At 45.7% G+C, this 23,560-nt stretch overlaps 1 protein-coding gene across 1 annotated transcript in view; it reads left to right on the top strand.

The window, feature by feature from the left end:
* The window catches only part of LOC119455485 (venom metalloproteinase antarease-like TtrivMP_A), an 82,458-nt gene that overhangs the window by 52,421 nt on the left and 6,477 nt on the right, over positions 1-23,560 (top strand). The window contains exons 7-13 of the mRNA XM_037716894.2: positions 2,495-2,569; positions 2,645-2,778; positions 3,102-3,151; positions 8,556-8,664; positions 11,552-11,719; positions 16,149-16,284; positions 16,379-16,486. Coding sequence (XP_037572822.2) covers positions 2,495-2,569; positions 2,645-2,778; positions 3,102-3,151; positions 8,556-8,664; positions 11,552-11,719; positions 16,149-16,284; positions 16,379-16,486 — 780 coding nt within the window. The remainder of the gene's footprint in view (positions 1-2,494; positions 2,570-2,644; positions 2,779-3,101; positions 3,152-8,555; positions 8,665-11,551; positions 11,720-16,148; positions 16,285-16,378; positions 16,487-23,560) is intronic.

The following is a 23,560-nucleotide window of genomic DNA, read 5'->3' as shown; positions in this document are numbered from 1 at the left end:
GGTTATCAAATAACCAAACGTCGTTGGGCCGTTTGGCACGGGGGCCCACTGTAAAACAACAAATGTGGCATTGAATGTTGACATGGTTTAGGCGGCTTTTGAAGCCACAGCAGGCTTACACATACTGGCAGCCACCGTAGCACGAAGTGGTGTCGCTAGATCTAGAGTTTGCGTCACGTGTTGCGGCATCTCGACGCCTGCATCTCGGCGCTCCCTCTTTTCCGTGTTTCCTCTCGTCGTCATCTGTACTCAGTACGTGCAAACCATACAAAATACCCTTCTTTGACGTGTAAGCGCGCTGAATTATTTATTTGTAAAAGCAAAATCTCACATTCACAATAAAATTATGAGGTTTCTTTTTCATATATGGTACAATGGGATTTAGCGACAGAATATTGCAAAAAAAACGGACGGCCGTAAATACAAAAAAACATTATTAAGTCTGATATTGAGCACATGCACAGGAATTACAAGTGTCAAATCTTGAAGAAAGAAACATAGCCTTGAACATACAACCTAAGCACGTTATTTTCAGTGCATCACAATGCATGTCCACAATGCAATTATTTAAAATGAGCATATAATGAGCCCGCAGCGTGCTCATCAACCGCTCAGCTGAAAGTACGTCCCATAAAAATGCATTTATCTGAATAATATTCAAAAAGTAATTACAATGACATCAGTACAATAGTAGCTGTTCACTCGATTAACTATGTTTTGATGACGCTTCGGGGAATGCTCGCCAATAGGTTGCGCCATATAATCAAGATAAGGAAGCCTAAAGTAACGAGATGGTTAAGGTAATTGCGATACACGAGAGCACTGCTGGAAGTCCGGCTCCCCAGCCTTGTACAAGATACTTCAAAAATGTATTTAGGTAAATGAGCATTGCGCGAAAACGTATTTGAGTAGCGTACAAAATACTCAATTCGGAAAAGTATTTCAGTAGAGTACCGAATACCTAATTCACAAAAGTATTTGAGTAGAGTATACTTCCAAGATATATTTTCTTGTGTTGTTCGAAAGGAAGTACAACAAAACGGTGTATTGCTTTATTAGCGCGCAAGATGAGTCGCTTTTACAAGTTTTCGTCGGAAAGCTTGCCTCGGTTGATGATAAGGCGACTCCCTGCTCTGAAAAGGCGCTCCACAGATGCACTCGACGGGACTGTGATAATATTTCGTATCATGCTTTCATGAAGCCCATGGTACTTCAATACAAATGTACTTCCCTTGGCTCATTTTCACCCAGGTACGCAGACAAAACATGAACAGCTGAAACTAAGTTGTCTCCCAAAGGTGCCCTGTGCTTTGTATTAGAGCTTGTTTGTATGTCGATTACAGACATTGTCTCATTCTTTCCACTGCAACCGCGAAAAGCGAGTAGTCAGAAGCTCCGAACCTTGGTCAACCGGCATTTACGGGCATACACTTCGGCGCCGCAAGTAACTGCGGCTGACACCAAAACTACTGTAGACTCTACTCCAAACTACTCTGTGGACTCTGGGTGGGGGGCTCCGTGACCTGTAACGCTCCCTTGAACTACCCTTGTCCCACCTGGGACCCAAAGGAATCCCAGGAACAAGGATAACAACACAAACTACGATCGGATCTTAGCTCAAGAGACCGACTCACATCGGCCCTGTCTACGTTCGCGCCACCCTCTCTCTGTCGGCGTTCCAACCGCTTGCGTGTCTAGTTTCCTGTCACTCTCCCGGGGCGGTGGCACCACCACGCGTGTCTATAAAACAAGGTGTCATTCTCGATTTTTAATTTCACTTCTCTCTTCGTAATGGCGAGGCCGCGTGCAGTGCGCACTCCCGGCGACGATTGCATTCTGGTCTCTGTTCCTGCCGTCGCTCATCGTAGGAGCGTTCCTACTCGACAGCCCAGACTATACGCAGCCTCCCCATTCTGTGTCACCTATGTGTCGTGTGCTGAGCAGCTTCGCTGGTTATCCGCCTTGAGAGATTGGAATGGCTCAAGTTTAGTAGCATTTATTCAGCTAAATTAGCTCTTCAACCATCAATCTTTGGAGCCAAAGCTGTGAACTTTGTGGTTAGTCATCCACTCCATAAACGCAAAATGAGAGTTTATGAGAGTTAGTGAGATGAGAGACTACGTATATTTTTAAAAAATGACAGGTTAGCCTTAAAGAACGAAACAATAGAGCCAACAATGCAATCGGTCCAGCTCACAATTTAACCTCAAACCTTTCTGCTGGAATCGCGTGCGGCTCGACGCCATACGTGACCCTCACTCCTCAGCACTTTGTTCCATGTGCCCTTGTCAGCCCATCTTTGAATAAGCTCCATTTAATATCATAAAAAAGTACAGCGGATGTGACCTCAACACGACGGGGTCATTTGATGTAATTGGAGGTTAATATTATATCACTGGAAGTTGCCTTCGTATTGTAGTGGGAATGTAATAGGCACATGATGAAGATGGCGATGACGTACTTTATATCTAAAGAAACCGTTTTGTCTCACCAGGTAAATGTCAGATATGCGTTGAACAAGTCACCCAGGATACAGCTCCGAATTGCAGCGATTACTATGTCAAGAAAGGTGAGCGCGACGTTATGGGTGATTGCAGTTTGATTGTTGGTAATTTTTGTGAGCATAACTTATTTTTTCTTACAGGTTGAGCAATATCTCGTTTATGCAGGGCAGAACCGGTATCAAATTTTAGACGTAGAGACACTTGCACAATTCAATTCATATTATCAATCAAAAGCTGAGTTCGTTTCCACTGACTTGACATTTCTCATCACCGGGTAAGCTATCAGAATTATCACGTTTTTGATTTTCAGTTTATGCAAGAAAACTGGTGTTCTCGCCGGAAGATTGTACCTCGTCTCTCAATTCGAATAAAATAAGTTACAAGACAGCGTCAGTTTCCAATGGAAGAAAAAAACTGAATAAATAGTTGACATCCAGGTTTAGAGAGCACGAAAGCATGATTTACACTCATTTCGTCACAATAGCATAGCTTCTATAAAATGTTTGTTTGCTCTTTTAAAGCAAAAAAGCAGAAAGCGAATTACAGCGACATTCGGAATTCGGTTACAAATTATCAAATAACTGTATTTTTTTCCAGGCTAGACATGACCTTCTATGAAAACGGACAACTCCAGACTTGGGTCGGAGGTACGTGTACTTAAAAGTGTGCTCTTCGTAATTTGTTTCGGAAAAGCGAGCTTGTAACTCGAAATAAAAACGATAGTTTATAGTGATCTATGTTGATTAACGGATACAAATTTAATCAATGCTTAAGCCATGAATTACGCTTTACTGGGGTATTCCAGATTACTTTTACCACCTTTGGTGTTCTAGAATATTCCCGAAGAAATTATCATCATCATTTTAGCATTGCACTCTCATTGGCGCGCTGACGCTGGATCTGCGAGAAGTACTCCCACCCGTTATCTCGTGCTCAGCATTACATCTCCATCGTTCTTGACATAATTTGGCAAGTAGTTCAAACGGACGAATGGGTTATATAAAATTACCGCTTATGTGGAAGTCTTAAATTGTTTACGAAGGTTTGACAAGGGTTCTTTTAATAAATTTGTGGTATATCTCAGAGTGTTGCATATTACATAATTGTGTCCACTTTAAAAGCATTATCAGGTGCAGCTTAGAAAATAACGTCACCCTTCTTTATTGTTGAGTTACATAGTTGAAAGGTAACAATGGCGCTTCTGAGATGATATTTAATAATCGTTCTGAAACACTTTGCCGCAATAATTCAAAATCCCCTTCATGATGTTACTGGAGCTTTCCTTTTTCCCTTTAAAAGCAAGAAATGTCATAAAGGTATGTGCACTGCTTTAGAAAAATACTTTATACCTGTGCCACACGGGCAACGAAAATGACATTAACTTGCTAATGTTTTAAATTTTAATGCCATTGACGTGATGCCACACGTGCAAACCCAAAGTCATTTGCATTAATGTCATTCGTTATCTAATGCACTCACCAGAACTCATTTGACTGAGAAATAAATACCCACGGCCCATAGCTTGCGCAGTGCTGTCTAATTGAAGTACTTGAAACAGTCTCTACCACGTAAAATATAATTTATACATAAATTTAAACTACACGCTCCTGCAAGGTTGTATTTGGTAAATTTCCTCAGGTCGGCGTTGGAAAGGCTTCGATAGGCCAAGCGCCATTTCGATTTTCGGCTTCAGATTTGACTTGGTAGGGCCGAAGTTGCTATGGTCGGTTGCAACGTTGTGAAATGCAAGAACTAACTCAAACTAACGGCACTATAGGATGCTTGCTTTTGTGATTCAGTATTCATAAAAGCGCAAAGTAAACTTGTATAAACTTGTAAACATATGCACACTAACTCAATGAACAAGCATGGTGTCACGCGCACACAAGTAAACATGAACGCATACATCTCACTCGATGACCGCGGACAATCGCTGTCAAAACGCTGGAGGCGAGAAGCGCTGCAGAAAGCGAATGGATCTTCGGGCCCCCCGGGACGCGAGGCGCCGGCGGGATGATAGGGATGGGGGGAGGGCGCGTCCTACTCCTTGCGGCCCAGGCGGCTCCAATTGCTAGTAGATAACACTCCAATTGCTAGTAGATACAGCGCTCGACCGCTGGCGCCACGCTGCTCCGCTCGCGCGTACCGCGTTTATAGGTGGTTTCTTTCGCCGAGGGCGCTCGAACGCAATCATATGGTTCGCATGAATGCTCACCTTGGAAGCGTGGCTGTATGGCTGATTGGTTACGGCGCTCGCTTCAGGATTATGCGTACGCGGGTTCGAATCCCGCCCTGGATAGAATTTTTTGTTAATATCACTCTTTTCTTTTTTTTCCTCTCTGTTTGCCAGCGCGGTCGCTTGAACCCCGGTGCCACGGCGGCAGCCGTGGTGCCGGGCGCTCACGCGAAACGGTGGTGGTTGGGGTGTTGCTACGCTACCCCAAATAAAGAAATACTGCTCCAGTCAGGTAGACTGCTCCCTCCCTGATAGTGAGATTATATTTGGATCATCAAAACAGTGATGCGTTTATAATACCACCGATCCCAACAGCAGGCTAGTCACCACCAGCCCAGCGTTTTCTCCGTCAACGCCTCCTCCGTTCCAACGGTGGCGGCTAGAAACATGGTACGCGCGAGCGGCGCAGCGTGGCGCCAGTGGTCGAATGCTGTATCTACTAGCAATTGGAAATACGCCGCCCGTACGAGCCGCCTTATCTTGAAACCCATCTGCGTCGGGGACACAGTCCACCACGCGCTGTGTTTTCGTGGCCGCCCGGAATAGAACCCCGCCCTCACCCCGGAGCGTTGCGCGCAACGGAAGACGGCGCGCTTCCTGCTCGCTTCGTTTCCTTGCGTGCGCGAGATTGAGCAGCGATTGCCGGCTCACCCTCACACCCTTTCACTCATACATACAGGATACGACGCGTGGCGACGATTTTGTCGACCTTGGACTTCATACAGAACCTCACGACGACGGCGACGGTAGAAATGCGCTTGGAGTGTCCATATAATTGCTGTCGCAATAAAATGGGTTGGAGCGCGTAGGGCATGCGCAACCGAGTAATGCCTGACGGGTTGCCGCTGTCCTTTGTAAAGAAAAGTGTACAATAATTGCATTATTTGGTGCTATCATGTGGAGCGGAACGGAAACGGAAAGAAAAGGCTTGAGGAGAAGCTAAGAACTACGCAAACGAGCGGTGGAACAAAAAGTTCACCGACGATTACGATACAGCCTAGTGCGAAATTTGAGCGCAGCTCTGTACGTGTGTTCATTTCGCGATAAATTGGCTGGCACGGACAATCTGTCTCGTGCAGCACAATGAAAACGGAGTAAAGTGTGGTGCGACTGTCCCGCTAGTCGGTAGATCGCGAGAGGCAGCGCGTGAGTGACGCATGGGCGCGATTCACGGCAGCCGCCGCAGACAGACCTCCCAGACCACACGCACTACTCTGGCGCCATCCCGTAGCCATCGTCGCCGCAGAGTCTGTCTGGCGCAGCATTACGCTTTTCTTATCACGCTTTCGCCATACCCTCCTCCTGCGCTTTCTGTCTCATTGTGCCGCTGCACCCTCCTCCGCTTTCCTCCTCGAGCTCTCTTCACTATCACCGTCTTTCATCAGCCGCTGCGCTCCGCGTTCGCTCTTTCATCATTCGCTGTGCTCGTTCGCTTCGTTACGCCGACGCTGACCTCGCTGCAGGAACGCGCGCTTATGAGCTACGTTCTAAATGCGATACGTATAAGGTTAAAATGCCAGAATAACGGGGCGCTGATTAGTGAGCAAATGGGTGCAGCTGATGTTCTAGGCGATATAAAGAGGAAGAAGCGATCTTGAGCTGACCATGTAATTCGTACGGCGGGTAACCGATGGCCTAATGAAGTTAAAGGACTGACGCCAAGAGAAGAGGATTGCATTCGGTGGCCACTGAGAACTGTGCGCTGTGATGTTATTAAAAAATTTGCAGGTATTAAGTGTCAGGTAGGTTGCAGGTATACGCCTCCATCCTGCTGTGGACCTACATTAGATTACAATAAAGATTTTAATTCTAATACTATTCCAACTCGTATTATGTCTTGAAACCCGCAGGCACCTTCATAAAGTAGCCATACAGAGTGCCTGTCTTACAACAGCAACAAACATTTATAACGGTGGGAACGAGTGACCCACTCTGTCACTTTGCAAAGCCTACCCAATAGCGTTGAACGCCCTACGTAGCTGCATTGAACACCCCTAAGCGAAATTTTGATCAGCCACGTTACCACCTATGCAAACAATAAGTATCAGAAGTTTCTTGTTTACCTACGCGCCCAATCAACTGAATCCATTTATCTGTAAAACTGCTCAGATAGATCACTTATAAACCAGGAAGGCGCTTTAAGTTTCTTATGTTCTTGTGAAGGAAGTCGCATGTAGCACCTAACTGTTTGTCGTGAATGAGAATTACCATTTCAATATTGCTTCAGTGATCAAGAAAATTTGGGGGGCATCACGGAGGATAGTTTCAATGAAGCGGCACAAGCATCCGGATTTAAACACCTCCGCCTGAGCTTCTGAGCTAACCAACTTGAGAAAATATTTCTATATAACTTGATGCATCTAATAAGCTGTATGAAGAGAAAATAGAGAACTTCTTCCGCAGTAATATCTTTAATCTATACATCACCAGTGAGTTATATTCCCTTGTCATTAACCAGCACCTGCTGTAGTTTACTTCAACACATACGTCTTACTATCCATGTTCACTTACTTGTGTCAAACCACCCTTTTGCGTTATTAGAACACGAATTTTACTGGTTGTACTCGCGTGCAAGCTTAACAAGTGTACTTGTCCTACCCGAATTATACAAAAGATTCTTCACAGTTCGTCGCTTTTAGAGCTCTTAAACGTCGTGCATAAAAATCATTTATATCTTAATAATTCATTTCCATTATGTTCTCCAAAGGGTTTATTCAAATATGCCATAACGTTGTACTCTTTAGACTAAGCAAACGAAGCCTTGAGCATGACCTCTTAAACTAAGTAATGTAATTTTTGGTGACCATTCTTGGATGTTAGAAGTGGCTAGTGCTTACAACGAACTTGACACCGACGCAAAGTCGGGGGTCTGACAGCGTCTGGCTGTCGACCCGCCGTGAGGATGCGCTGTTTTTGTTGTCATTTGCCATTATGAGACCTAAATGACGCAACTGTGTCGCCACATCAGAGACACGTGCGAAAGAGAAAGAGAGAAACGGAAAAAATCTACCAGTAACTTAGCCATGTAAACGTGTGGGTCATCCTTAACTGCAACTGAAAATTGGGTTCCGACTGGGAATAGAACCCTCGACCGCGGCAGGGCTACCAGAGACATTATGCCAGTTCGTTTTTCCAGATGTCCTATATAACCACTGTCCCAAAACTGTTTGGGCGTCTGCCACAACATTCTTGTTAATTTCGGCATTTAGAAGGCCGACTCTTGTGCGCTTTACGCACGTTTTTCTTAACTTCTTGTCCTATTGCCTATTTAATGCCTAGAGCGGTCTCTAATCACCTCTTTAGAATACCGAGCCCTCCGCCGCGCTAGCACTGACTGGCGTCCGAAATGTGCTATGGTACGTACTCCTCACCCTTGTTTGTGCAGATTACTAGCTCGCATATCTGATGACTAGAAGGTATACGTATATGATAAGCAGCTCTGCGCATATTTTGACCAGCTATATTTTGAAGGTAGTGCGAAGATTCACCGAATGCGGTTGCGGAAGAGCGTTCTCCTTATGAATCTGCCATTCCGCCGTATCTTTAAGGCGACACACTGGATTGTTCGCGCGTACGTCCAACGTAGCTTTAAGCACTTTGTTTTACTAAAGCATACGGGGAGAAAATTCTGGTTACTTTCTTGTACAGGCAGCTTTTGTGGTTGTGTGCAATATTTTTGGTAGGCTTACGCAAGAGCTTGAGAGTATAAAGCATTTCGTCTATCAAGCTGCTTAAACCTGTTATCATTTCTTGTGTGTTAAAAAAGAAATGTCAATTTGTGTTCGCGTTTTTTTTTCTTTTGTTTTTGTTACCAGGGTATACGTATATTGGAGGTTTTTGCCAAGCGAGCAAAGTAGGCATGAGTGAAGACCCTCCTGGGAGCTACTATGGTGTATCGGTGTTTGCACACGAAATTGGACACTCGTAAGCCTTGAAGTTTGAATTTCTTTAGCCTTTATAAAGGCACAAATAGCCATTTGTTTACGTACGAACGAGCAGCTCCTAAGACGCATAGAGATGGTAGAGTTAGAATTGATAACAATTAACAATAAAAGTCAAGCGCCTGCAAAAGGCGGGAAGGAGATAAGCCTTGGTAACACTATACACGCCAGGAAATTGTGAGATCTCCCTATAAATGATGATGGGATGGGTAGAGTGGTGCAAAAAAAAAAAAAAAAAAGCTGACGACTATTTCACCACAATGTGCAGCAGTCACTTACAATAAACTTGTTTGAAAGATGCTCTAGGCGGCGCTACCTGAGAGCACCCGTACGCTGCGACTTAGGTGCAACATTTTCGTTCTTCGGCAGTACCGTCTTAGGCAACACCTTCGCCATTTTAAATGCAAAGCATTTCTTGGCGAACATTTCCTACTTTGACAGTATCTATCTATCTATCTATCTATCTATCTATCTATCTATCTATCTATCTATCAATCTATCTGTCTATCTATCTAGCCGCCTACGTCTTTGTGCTCTCATGGTCGTTTCGTTAACTTGGTATGTACCAAAATTGGCATACTATGACAAGAGTATATGACGAACATAAATGATATGTCATGACATGAATGAATGTCATGACATGTGTGTTACGTAGGTCATGAAACAGCCGCCTACGTCCTGGTGCTCTCATGGTCGTTTCGTCAACTTCGTAGGTACCAAAATTGGCATAGTATGACAGGAGTGTATGACGAACATAAGCGATAGGTCATGAAATCAATGTCATGACATGCGTGTCATGTAGGTCACCACAATGACCCAACAAAAAAGATTAACACTCAAAAACCACTGAAATGGTTTCGGACGTGGGAACTAAGTGAAGGAAAAGTATGAAGGTTCATAGTCATGAGTATGACTATGGCTTTCGCTTTAATATCTCTTAGGTGTAGCTAAAGGGACTCCCGAGGACTCATGACATGACTATGCGTGTCATGTAGGTCATGAAACAGCCGCCTACGTCTTGGTGCTCTCATGGTCGTTTCGTTAACTTGGTAGGCTCCCCGCACACTGCTTCACATAGCATCGATTCCCACCGGGCGTGGGATCTGCCGGCTTTTTTTAATCCAGAACCCGCGAGCGTCGATCGCACGGCCACGTCTGCGCCTGATAACGGCGAGAAGCGGCCAAATAGGTGACAGTATGCGCAAGCGCACGAAGCACTACTCCGTATGAGCATTGTCTGCTACGCTGTTCCCAAAACGAGTATACCCACCCCGTTAGCGTTATCTGCACAGCCATATTTGTGAAACCGGTGTAGTAAGTTATTTTAAGTTGGTGTGGAAACAGGTGTACTATAGGATCGTTCTTCTGCGATGCGCTTTTAGTTGTTTCTTTATTTTGCAGGGGCCTGCGCATCCACCAGAGACTAAAGATTGAAAAAAGAAGATTTATGAGCACGCGCGAAGCATTTTCCTTAAAAAAATAGCAGAAGCAATGATTGCGAATAGTTGTAGCTGTGTGACCTGGCTATTTGTGGCCGTGCACGGTAGTGCATCATTTAGAACCATTTATAACTAAAGCAGGGGGTGAGCACTCCTGAAGCGAGCTACGTAGCAGATGACATTCGATCTGGACATTGCTTCTCGCTCTTCTGCTTATTACTGCTGTTCTCACCGCTTATCGTCGTTATAAGGCGCTGACATGTGCGGTCGACACTCCCGTGTTCTGGTTAAAAGTTTGCAAGGGTGTACATTTCGATGATTCCTCCTGCGCTCTGACCCAGTTTGCAACAAATATTTCGCCATCAAAAACTGTGTAACCGAAATCCCACCAAGTGAAAGCCTTAATTGCTGGCTATGTGGTTAGGTGCTCATGCACAGACGTCTTCATAATTAACTCAATGTCGATATGCTGTATTATCTTCACTCCTGCTGTTGTGACACAAGTATGCTCTCAGATGGCAATAAATACATGTATTGCTTCACAGCACTGCAAAAAGGTGTATATTTAATTTTACAAACGACATGCGAATTGAACGCACTTGAGATCGTAGCGAAGCGGTGTTAATTACATCATATAGAACTAATGACTATGTACACAGCCACGTTTGCTTTCATCGTATGACACTTGCAGCCTCATTAAATGTTTATTTCTATTCACAAAAAACTGACACCTGCATTCACATGCATTTTTTATGGAGGCCCTATACTGCTAACAACTATCTTGAACACCGAAAGAAGTGGATGCGTAGTTTGGGACGTCTACCCCACCGAGTCACGATGCCCACGGAGATATATGGTGCTTCTCCTGAGACTAATGATAAGCATATTTATATGCACGGCGGGCAATTTTGTGGCTAACAAGAGTAGATGAAAGCTTCTCCTCAAGATATTGAGACACCTGTACGCCATTTCGTTTGTGTCATCAAAGATCAGGCATCTGCTGTTTATTTGAACAAATGTGTTGATGCCAGTGTTCTTTTGACAGAAAAGGAATTGACAGCCTCCGTGGCCTAACTCTGAGTTACTGACATATGAGGCATCTGTGGATAACCTCAGCAGTAACCTACCGGTAAAAATTAGTGTGCGTTATGAAACATGATATATCCGTCTATTCACTACTGCTTATATAATAAAGAGCGCTAACGAGTGCGACCCCAGGTGCGAAAAAATATACTTGAGACAGTAGAGGTTTTCTTTAATTACAGCTATTACAAATTATACGTCACTACAACAGTGACTACCTAGCTTTTCGAAATTTCATTCAAGACGTACCATGCTGCGAATCTTATTAGTGTGTCTAACATATGCGCTAACCAGTTCAGCTGATCTGGGTGCACATAAAATAAAATTACGTACATTTTTATTTTGCAGCCTAGGTTGCGTTCACGATGGAGACGCAGGAGTGTCAGAGTTGCCCGGACACAAAGGTTCTGCGAGCTGCTCTTGGCAAGATGGTTATATGATGAGCTACGAGAAAAAAAATAAGAACCAGTACAAGTTTTCGCCATGTTGCATCTCTGATATAATGAACTTGCTAAGGTATTTAAGCCCAACATCTATACAATCGTTAACCATTAAGCATAACATCTCTACCATAGCCCTTAACGTTGAACGGCGCCAGTGTGTTTGTGGACACAAAAGCAAATTCAATTGTTTTACGCTCTAAATCCTCGATGTTGTTTTAACGTCAATGTATCTCTGAAGATACATTTTACAAAACGCCTGCTATACAGCTACCATTTCTGTGCACTTGCAACATGCACTCTCGAATTCAACGTTTTGCACCATAAAAAGAAGCAATTTTCATTTTTGTTAAATATGTCGTTGCAGGTCTTTGTCTGTCATTGTCAAATACCTAGAAAACAGATTGCGCCCTTTTTGTGGATGAATGCAAGAAATGCGATAAGCTACTGCTACTACGATAATATTTTTACAGCGAAGTTGCATATAGCTTGTTTCCAGCAGATCGATGTCGGTAGACGAAGAACGTGGGCCGCTCCCGAAGATAGCCCAATATTGGGTCGAACCGCGGCAGAGGTGAAGTATGCTGCCCGCGGACTATGTTTTTTCACCAAGTCCGAGGGGTGGTTGAGGGCCCCTTTAATACGTTTCTTCCCGATACTTGAATGCTCGCCGGCTTTCTAAGGCTACGCTGGCGCTAAGCGGGAGTGCAGCAGTGCGCCGAACGAGGTATACCGCCGCCGTTGTTATGTCGTCGTCGTCATACAGTCATAGTCTTGCATTGGTTGTTATACCGTCGTCGGGATGCCGTCCTGGCCGTTGCATGGTCGTCATTCCAACTTTGTCGCCCAGTCCTTATCATGCCAGCCGTCCTCATCACGGCATCATTCCATCATCGTCAGCGTCGTCATCATACCGTCTATGTCATTCCATCAAGATAATTTGGAAGAGTTCAACACACCTTTGAACAAACCTTTCTGTGCTTGGTTTAGCCCCGCGAGTGCCACTTCCGGCGGTCAACAGCGCCTTGCCGAAGTCAGTCTACATGAAACTTCTCGAGCAATTCGCATGCCTTCTTCGACTGGCCAACTTCCTTTTGCCAGTCAAACATGACGTCACTCACCATAACATTACAACCGGCCTGCCCTTCCACGCTTGAGCTCGTCGCTTACCACCTGATCGCTGCAAGACAGCACGCGGCGAGCTTAAACACATGCTCGAACTCAGGATCGTGCGGCATTCCTCAAGCCCTTACGCATTTCCAGTGCACATGGTGCCAAAGGCGTCGTCTGGAGACTGGCGTATGCTCAAAACGCTACTGCTCCGGACCGTTACCCACTTACGCACATTGCACATTTCTTTGCACCACTGCATGGAGCAGCCATATTCTCCAAGATCGACCTGGTGAAGGCTTACCATCAAGTTCCCGTCGAACCAGCGGATATTCGCAGAGGATGAGGAGAACGGCGGCTGGCTAGGGACAGGTCATTGCTTAAAAAGCGAAGAGGGAGTGTGGCTCATGTCACGAGCAGCCCGTGTGAGGCTCCTTGGAGATCCCCGCCGCCGAGAGGAATGCCCCTCAGCCAAGACCGTACACGCTAGATTGACTACCTGAAGTGGGAGTAAATCGCTAACTCTAAAACCAAATGTTTTATTTCGAATGAAAACAATGAAGTGAACGTTGACTCGACGCTTTTTCCTGGTTCATTTGATATTGAGGTAGTTCCGGCTCTTAGATGTCTTGGTATAATTTCCATAAAAGTATCGCTCGGTATTTGCAGTGTGATTCTGCTTGTTTAAGCTTTCCTTGCATGGTCAGCACGCCATCGCGCACACGTTTTCTTTTGCCTGAGAATGTGAAACTTATATATTTTGCTTTACGTCTCAAAACTGTGCTGTTTCTATGTTCACCTATAACGTTTTCCAAAATGATGAGGTTTTCTAGCTTACAAAGGGGCTCTCCGTTTCAATGTCAATGCTCCGTACGATGCGCGCACCAAACCGATCTGCAAAAACCTAAGCGCAATACCTTGTGTCGCCCTGTGCAATTCTTTGCTGATTATTATTATTATTATTATTATTATTATTATTATTATTATTATTATTATTATTATTATTATTATTATTATTATTATTATTTGTTTTGAAAACACATATACATTAGGTAGGAAAGGGAAGGTGAGGCGCAGGCTGGCAACTGCCACCGAAAGGACGTCAACGCCTGCTTACTCTTCAGAAAGAAGGAGACACAGACATGCAAAAGGAGAATAGGAAATAGTGGGAAAGAAGAGGAATAAGAGGAAAGAAAGAGCAATATGAGAAAGTTCACAGAATTAAGCAGAACACACACACTACAGGTCATACAGAGTAGGGTCAGCCACTGCAGGTCACGCCACTAAAAAATGACGAAATAGAAGAAATAATGTCGGAGGTCCCGCCACCCGAAAACAGAAATAACAAGTTACAAACAAAGGCCTTGAAACAAAGAACTTGTACTTGTGGAAACTTGCCAACTGGGCAGAAATATTGACTATCGTCAATACGAGCGGAAGCAGACTTTCGTTTTCGTGAAGGGCTCGTACTAACTATGGTCAACAAGTAATTCGAATTTAGTTCGCCTACTCTTCTGTACACCAAATGATCGCCTACACTTCTAAGCCATAGGCATTGCCTCGTGTAATGCTGTTTTAATGTTACTCTCTTTTTCTCTTCAAATTTGTATGTTGTAAACGAAAGCATGTATGTTTAGTGTTATTCTTTAGAATACTGGTGTTGTATTTTGCAAGTATAAGTGTGTAATTGTATCTTTGTAGTGTACGAGCATTTTTTTTCGCCTATGTTCAAGTGCAATAACCAAGTACAGATCCCGTCAAGCCGTCTGTGGCTTTTAGTCCGAACCTCCAGCCTTTTTGCTACAAATGTACCAGCAGACGGGTAATGAAAATGAATATGAATGTGAAATTATTTGTCTGAGAAGTAAAATTTGATAGTGAATATTCTACGAGTAGAAGCGCTCCAGGGGAATCAAAAGGAAGTTCTTGTATTTTTTTTTAAATACGATTTTCTTATCGTTTCAAATAGAAACAATTACCATAATCTTGATAGTGTTTAGAAAGTTTAATTAGAAAGGCTCCTTAGAAAGCTTTTTCTTATTTATCCCTGTGATGTCTCTTCGTTCGCAAATAGTGTGTCCACCGAAGTAGATAAACTACCTGTGCACGCACATTTTGCGTACCTAGCATGGCGTTTCTAATAAAATTAGCATTATTAGCTTTGAGCACCCCGTGTAAAAAATATAACTAAATAAATAAACGTTTCACTGCTCGCTTTGAAACCAGATATCCCGAGCAGAGAGGCTCTATACTCAAACCAATCAGCCACAGACGCATGACTTAAAAGAATTTCTCACTTGCAAGCCAATGCTTTGACAGATTTCGTGCGTTAGCCCTGTCGCATACGATGAAATTAAAATAATTGAGTGCGCGTATTTTATAGCTGACCAAATGAGATGTGTTTGTCGCACACATTTCCGCACACACAACAGCATACAATGTGGTGCTGCGGCCCGTTTCTGCAAGGTTGGTCATCTCCTGTCTTCTAATTCAACATGTTTTATAGCTTAAATGAGCTGATCTGTATGCCAGGTCCCCCCTGGTGCCTGAGCGACGCGTTCGTCATGCAAATATGCGGCGCGGCTCTTAAGGTGCCATTTTCCCTTGCGGGATTATGAAGGACACAAACAATGCGCCACAAAACGCGCCTCGGGAGCTTCTATCAATGACACGCGTTTTACGGCGTATAACAGCGTCGCTCTGTTACTGTTTTCTCTCAGTCATCTGCTGTTGCTCATATTTTATACATTTTCAGAACAGTACAACAAATTCAGTTACCGCTTCCAACTAAGCCAACCTTAAAATTGATTCTGCAGGGAGCTTTCTCATCAAGTTGCCACCAAAACTTAGAAATTCCATCAATGTAAAGCATGATGGCTGTAGTGCAATCACTCGAGTGCCCAGAGCAACAACATTTATATAAGGTGTACTTTGCGCAGTTATACGTAGCTAACAAAGGTACGTTAGTTATCTACTTAAACATTTACCTTAGGTGACTAAATAAAATGAGTGGGGGTTTTCGAAATTACCCTAGCTTAGCGGAGACCTCTTCACAACGTAAACCCATGTAAGAGCTACGCGAACAAATATTTCACGTTCGAAGGCTCTCTGAAAGAGAAACTTGTACTCTCCGAACTTAAAGCGTTGAGACTATACTCTCTGTGGACGGAGGCTAATGCAGCGTCTTAAGCTACAAAAAAAAAAAAAAGCCAGCAGCATAGGCATCACCAACCGTCCTTCGGGAGAGAAGCAACTTGGCTTGTCGGCTTGTTAATATGGCATTAGTAATTGTCGCTTCGTGATCATGGCGCTGCAGCTATATTTAAAACGAAACTACCGAGCGTAAAATGTTCGACGTTGACGAACCATCTGATTTCTTTGTTTCCGTTCTCTAGACAACCTGCGTGGAGATGTCTCGAGAAAAGGCAACGTAAACCTATCAAACGTCCAGGTCTCCCCGGCCAGTACATTTCGGGCAATGACTACTGCAGAAGATGCTACTCAAATATACCCGACATGCGGTACAATAAGGTAAGAAGACTCGTTCTTTATGCAGGCAGGGAAGAAATTCAGGCCATTGGTATACTGTAACTCATCACTGTTTCGAAACTCAAATGTTTTGCAGAACTATGGCATCGTAGACTGCAAGATACGCTGCGAAGACGCCAAGGATTATTACCTAATTGGCGTGCCCGACGGCGTTCCATGTGATTCGAACCGAAAAGGAAGCCGGGTATGCTATTGTGTTATAAAAACAACTGAACTACATAATAATTAGTTTCGAAGCTATCTGTAACGCATGGAGAGACAAAAATTCCTTGATACACGAGTAAAGCATTAGGCTACATGCTGACGGAACATGATGAATATCTTCAATGTTTTCAGAAGATTAGACGCACTGTGTTGTCTTCGCAATTGTGATATACTTACTTGCACTGCCGGTGTTCCCGAGAAATTACCGAGCATAATCATTGCGTGACCCTTAATGATCTTAGATTTCAATTCAGCACTCCTGGCAAGCTTGCAGGGCTCGTAAAATCTATCAGGCGACTCCCTATAGTGTCTCTACACAATCTACAGGTGGTACGACAAATGACAGGGAGATGCCAATGGAGAATTGTGCTAGATCTATCACATACATTTCAATGTACACGAGGCTTCAATATGAAATGGAACAACAGATTTCGGCTTAGACTCGATCCATTGCCTGCTTTCTGTGTTAAAAATTTGTTAAACACGGGAACCACTACATAGAATCGATGTTATGCGAAGGAGTGTACGGGGAACCTACCAAGTTAACGAAATGACCATGAGAGCACAAAGACATAGGCGGCTATTTCACAACCTACATGACACACAAGTCATGACATTCGTGCCATGAGTCCTCAGGAGTCTCTAGCTACACCTAAGAGACCTTAAGACGAAAGTCTTAGTAATGTTCATGACTATGACTTCGACCATGAACCTTTAGCCTTTTCCTTCACTTAGTACCACATCCGAACCCATTCATTGGTTTTTGAGTGTTATTCTTTTTTCGCTGAGTCATTCTCATTTTCGCTGAGTCATGGTCATGACTAAGACTTCTACTAGAATCCTTTAGCGTTTCCTTCCCTTAGTGCCCACGTCCGAACCCATTCCAGTGGTTTTTGAGTGTTACTATTTTTTTCGCTGAGCCGCGCTAATGACTATGACTTCTACCACCATCCTTTAGTGTTTCATTTAGTACCCGTGTCCTGAACCCATTTCTGTCCTTTTGAGTGCTAATCTTTGTTCGCCAAGTCATTGTCATTTTTGCTGATCGTGGCCATGACTATGACATCTACCATCATCCTTTACTATTTCCTTCACTTAGTACCAACGTCTGAACCCATTTCAGTAGTTTTAGAGTGTTAATCTTTTTCGCTAGGTCATTCTCATGACCTACACGACACGCACGTCATGACATTTAAGTCATGGCATATCACTTATGTTATCATACACTCCTGTCATACTATGACAATTTTGGTACCTACCAAGTTAACGAAACCACCATAAGAGCACCAAGATGTAGGCGGCTGTTTTATGACCTACATGACACGCATGTCATGCCATTCATGTCATGACATATCATTTATGTTCGTCATATACTATAGCGGTCTGCGCTGGATGCATGAAAGAAGACGAAGAGGTGGGCTGGGGGAGAAGTGAGGAAGAAGAGAGATTAAATGGCCGACGACACCCGTCTCACTGAGATTGTCTTTTATATAGCCGTTTTAGTTAGGAACGCTACATTTTAGTAGCAGCCGACAGCTTTTGAAGACCACTACACATTTGGGTTACGTTTTCCGTCGACCAGGCGTCATCGGAGTCTGTTGTTTTCACCCCATAACAAGTGCACGGTGAGCCAGTGACGGACCTTCCTCGCGAAGCTAGTTCTACCAGGGCTGATCAACGAGGTACTACAAGAAGCTGCAATCAGCCACCAATCCCAGGTGCAAAGAGGATCGGTGACAGTGAATCTACAGCTTCAGACACTTGAGAAAACTCATTTCTGAACCCATAGGCCATGGCACCCTCAAAGAGGAAGCTTCTGCCGGGATGGTGAGCCTGGCCTTCACTGTTATAGAAGAGCTGCAAAAGCTAATGATGCAACGAAGTGAAATAATGAGAACTTTGGTCCAGGCGCCTAATCAAGAGAAATCAGCACGAGATATTGGAGAACGGGATGTTTTTGAAGGAGACTCGCAAATCGCGCTCTATTGACTGTGGTTTTTCCGAGTACGCCTGTGACAAAAATATGTGGTACTCCGACGACTCAAAGATTTTGAATATGCGCTGCTATACGGACGCTATCGCCAAAAAATGGTATGACGTGCAACTCATCGATCATGAGCCACCATGTTGGAAACTGGAAAAGCACTTTTTAGCGGCTTTCCAAGGCGACGCAGTAGAAAGATGGGATGCTGCACTACTGGTTCAGATATACTTGAGTACTGTCTTGAGAAGCGTCGCCTATTGTATTCTGCAAAAACGAAGCTGGCGCTTCCGCCAGTTGTACCTTTGGTAACGCAGGGGTTGTGTATCGACATCCGCAGTCAAGTCCAGCTCAAAGGTCCAAGAACATTTGATGGCCTTCTGAACTGTCTACAGACCTCAGTGCCAACACTTACATTGAAAAGACCACCAGGCGGTAGGAAAAAAATAACTTTATTCTCATAGCCTGAGTAAACACCTAGGGTCGTTGACGTCGCCTGAGTGTGAAGATGGCTTCATAAACAAACACCTGGGAAGCATCCATCATGACTATGCTGATGGTGAAGGACCAGTTACCGAAGTTCACGACGAACTACTTCCGCATAAACTGACTACCGTGGATCAAAAGCCCGAGAAAAAGAGCTACAGTGAGGCCGTGTATTTGGCGCCGTCAAGCTTATTGCATGCCCCCATTAAGGAAGATGGCATGGAATTGGAGTCCCTCGTTGACAGTGGGGCTTCTGTCTCGATTATCAACAAGAGTCGAGTTGATGCCGGTCGTCCGTATGCAAGTATAACGTCACGTGTCCAAGCCTACGATGGGTCAGTGACCATGCATAGCGATTAGATAACCCTGGCTATTGAATTCCAAGGACATTCTGTTACCAGTGAGGTATTGGCCATTCCCAATGTCGACTATGATTGTCTTTTGTCCCGCCCAGACATGAAGAAACTGAAGATAAACCTATATTGGGACGACAAAGTAATGGCCGAAGACAACATAAGAACGGAAGATCCTGGTGAAGAACCTAGCGTATCAAGGCTGATTATCAATCAGGAAGACATCAAGACAAAAGTATCCAGAGCTAACAAGGATGGGGAGCTATCCTCCAGCGATGAAATCACCTGTCGTTCCTATCTAACTCGCAGATAAAACAGTGGCCCGTAGAGCCTCCTATAATATTGACGCGAGATAGGCTGGCACCTGCGGCCGCCGGCCACTGGAACGAGAACGATGAAGTGCGTATTGGAATGTGCGCTCTCCGAGTGTCAGCCTAGACTGAAAAAATTGCCGCTAAACTGAAAAAAGTATACACGCAGTGGACTGGGTCGCAGGTCCGTACTGCCGGAGGACACCTCATAAATCCCGTGGGCAGGTGTACAGCACGAGTGAATATTGGCGGCTTTACGTACGTCGGAGATTTCCCGTCATTAATTTGCAAGAGTCGCGGGTAACGTTTTCGACGGCGCATGCCACAACAAGCAACAAGTACGACAGTCATGACAACGCCTTGCGCATGGTGGGCACGGAGGCAAGGCAAACCTCACCATGTGATCCGCAAGGCAAACCTCACCATCAAGCCTGAAAAATGCCACTTTGATTTTCAGGAACACAAGTTTCTGGGACATGGGCGTTCGGCCAGACCCTGAGAAGCTGGCTGCCGTTGCTGAGTTCCCTCGTCCTACAGATAAGAAGGCTGTCCAGAGGTTTTTAGGACTCTGCGCCTACTACCGTCGTTTCGTTGAAGGTTTCTCAAAAATCGCTGAGGCTTTGACGAGATGTGCCCTTTCTGTGGACGGAAGAACAAGAACAGGCTTTCACAGAATTACGCAAACGACTGCAAAAAGCTCCGGTGCTCGCGCATTTTGACGATAATGCTGAAACTGAAATCCACACGGACGCCAGCAACATTGGTCTCGGAGCCGTTCTTTTTCAGTAGAAAGACGGTACGGAACGTGTAATCGCTTACGCGAGCCGTAGTCTCACAAAGGCAGAGGCTAACTACTCGACCACTGAAAAGGAGCGTTTAGCAGTCGTTTGGGCCATCAGGAAGTTTCGACCCTACCTGTATGGCCGGCCATTTCGAGCGGTCAGCGACCACCGTTCACTTCGTTGGCTTGCCAATCTCAGGGATCCATCAGGCCGCCTCGCTCGTTGGAGTCGCCGCCTACAGGAGTATGACATAACTGTCGTCTACCGATCAGGACGAAAGCACAGCGATGCTGACTGCCTGTCACGTGCTCCGATTCCACTGACATCATCAGATTTGGAGCAAGATTTGCTGTTTCTTGGTGTCGTTGACACGGTGCGGATGGCTGACCTACAACGTGCGGACACAGGCCTGCTTGCTCTTATCCAGTATCTTCAAGGAGCTGACGTTGTTATCCCACGACCGCTGTCACGAGGACTGACATCGTACTGCCTTCGGAGCAATGTACTTTACAAGAAAAACTTTGAAAACACTCAGGAAACGTTCCTTCTCGTCGTCCCTACGGCATTGCGCCAAGAAGTTTTGCAGTCATGCAACGACTGACCCCTGTGCCGGACACTTCGGCTTCCGTAGAACACTAGCACGCATACGCCAGCGATACTACTGGCCACGGCTATTTTCGTCTGTTCAGCACTATGTGAAAACCTGTCGTGACTGCCAGAGGCGTAAAGTACCACCCGTCAAGCCCGCCGGTCTCCTCCAACCTCTGGACCCACCTCCAGCGCCGTTCCAACAAGTGGGCCTGGATATCCTAGGTCCGTTCCCTACGTCATCTTCGGAAAACAAATGAATAATTTTCGCAAACGACTACCTAACCCGTTACGCCGAGACCAAAGCTGTACCCCGGGCAACCGCTGCTCAAGTCGCCAAGTTTTTCGTCCTCAACATTGTACTGCGCCATGGTGCACCCGCTTTCCTCATTACTGATCGCGGTGCAGCATTTACAGCTGATTTAATACAAGAGGTGGTCACGTTGACGCACAGCAACCATCGGAAAACCACGGCTTATCACCCCAAATTAACGGATTGACAGAGCGCCTCAACAGAACACTGGCCGATATGCTCTCGATGTATGTTGATGTAGAGCACAAGACATGGCACATGGAAATTTTGCCATACGTGACATTTGCCTATAATACAGCTGTGCAGGAGACCACCCAGCTCACCCCATTTGAACTTGTCTATGGACGTCGCGTCACGACACCTTTAGACGCCATGCTTCTAGTAGACGACGGCACCATGACTCGTGAGGGCGCTGATGACTTTATCCAGAAAGCAGAGGAAGCTCGCCAGCTTGCTCGGAACCGCATCCGCAGCCAGCAGAGTACCGACGCCCGTCGTTATAACCAGAGCCGACGGAATGTCCAGTACAACCCCGGCGACCACGTGTGGGTGTGGACACCTGTCCGTCACCGTGGGCTCTCGGAGAAATTATTGCAACGATACTTCGGACCATACGAGGTTGTGCGCCGGCTTAGCGATGTGAATTACGAGATCCTGCCCCAAAGTGCTGATCCTCGCTTGAGCCGACGACGTCCCCGCCCCGAAGTTGTACACGTAGTACGGATGAAGCCGTATACACCCGCGAGTGAAGTGCACCTTTCAAACCCTTCGCCGTCCTACGCAGTGTTGTGGTTATCCTTAGCTTTCTGTGGCCACATTTGCCATTAGAGCTGTCCTGCCCCCTTATGAACTTTATTTCACCCAGCCGACCGGGACGGTCGCTTTTGGAAGGGGAGAAATGACGCGAGATAGGCCGGCACCTGCGGCCGCCGGCCGCTGGAAGGAGAACGATGAAGTGCGTAATCGAACGTGCGCTCTCCGAGTGTCAGCCTAGATTGAAAAAAAAGAATACCGTTTTGCCAAGGTCTCGATTGCTATCTTCGTGACAATATGTCCAGAGATAAAAAAAAAAACACCGCATATCCACGGGGTGAATGATGATGAGTGGGCGAAGCTCCGGAGGGAATCATCGGTAAACCGTGAATCTCCCGTGTAATTCGCCCAGTCTCGCCGCACTCAATCGAACGATTGACTTCCACCAATCACACGCGCCATATGTGACGTCATTCCTATTTTATAACAGCGCCCTTCATTATAACTGCACCATCTCCCGCTAAAGGGGACGCTAGCACAAACGCGTTAGAAACGTGCAGTACTCTCTAGTAAGGGGGAGAGGTCACAGCGTCTTACGCAGCCGTTTACACATGCCGGAACGTGCACCGCGTTTGCCGACGCCATCACATGACTGCTGAGAGAGTATAACCCCCGTATTCATAAACGCTCGTCGACTTGAACTTGACTTGCCACCACCTTCAACGCGTTTCCAACGCGCTGCCCAAGGCGGTGGCAAGTCAAGTTCAAGTCGAGGAGCGTTTATGAATACGGGGGTAAGGCGGAGAGGCCACAGCGTCTTACACCAGTTTCTTACACGGGCCGTAACGCGCTAGCACAAACGCGTTAGAAACGCGCAGTCTTTCGTTAATGTTGGGTATTTATTGTCATCGTGGTGCGTGTCCATGTGCGCTTCGTGGCGTAGTGGCTAGCGCCGCGCGTTCGGAAGCGAGGGGTCCCTAGTTCGATTCTGCGCTACGGACACAACTTTCGGATTTTTTTTTCATAAAAGTAGACGTGGCTACCGATTACTACTACGACGACGACGACTTCTACTACTACTACTACATACTACAGAGGAGGGACAGACCCACACCCTAAGGAACTTCGCCCCTAAAAATCACAGCATATCCACGGGGTACATGATGATGAGTGGGGCGAAGGTCCGGGGGATCATTCGAGTAAATCACAGAGTAAACCACAGCTACGGACGAAAGGTAAAGAGAGCGCGCGTCGGAAACGAGAGAGAAAGAGAGCGCGCGTCGGGAACGAAAGCCCTTGTGCAATGGAGCGCCCCTAGCTACGGACAAGAAAGAAAGAGAGCGCGCGTCGGGAACGAAAGCCCTTGTGCAATGGAGCGCCCCTAGCTACGGACAAGAAAGAAAGAGAGCGCGCGTCGGGAACGAGAGAAAGAGAACGCGCGTCGGGAACGAACGCCCTTGTGCACCGCAGCGCCCCTAGCTACGGAC

The sequence above is a fragment of the Dermacentor silvarum genome, chromosome 6 (genome assembly GCF_013339745.2).
Source record: "Dermacentor silvarum isolate Dsil-2018 chromosome 6, BIME_Dsil_1.4, whole genome shotgun sequence".
In the NCBI taxonomy this organism is placed as follows: Eukaryota; Metazoa; Arthropoda; class Arachnida; order Ixodida; family Ixodidae; genus Dermacentor; species Dermacentor silvarum.
This window is presented reverse-complemented; position numbering and strand designations above follow the sequence as displayed.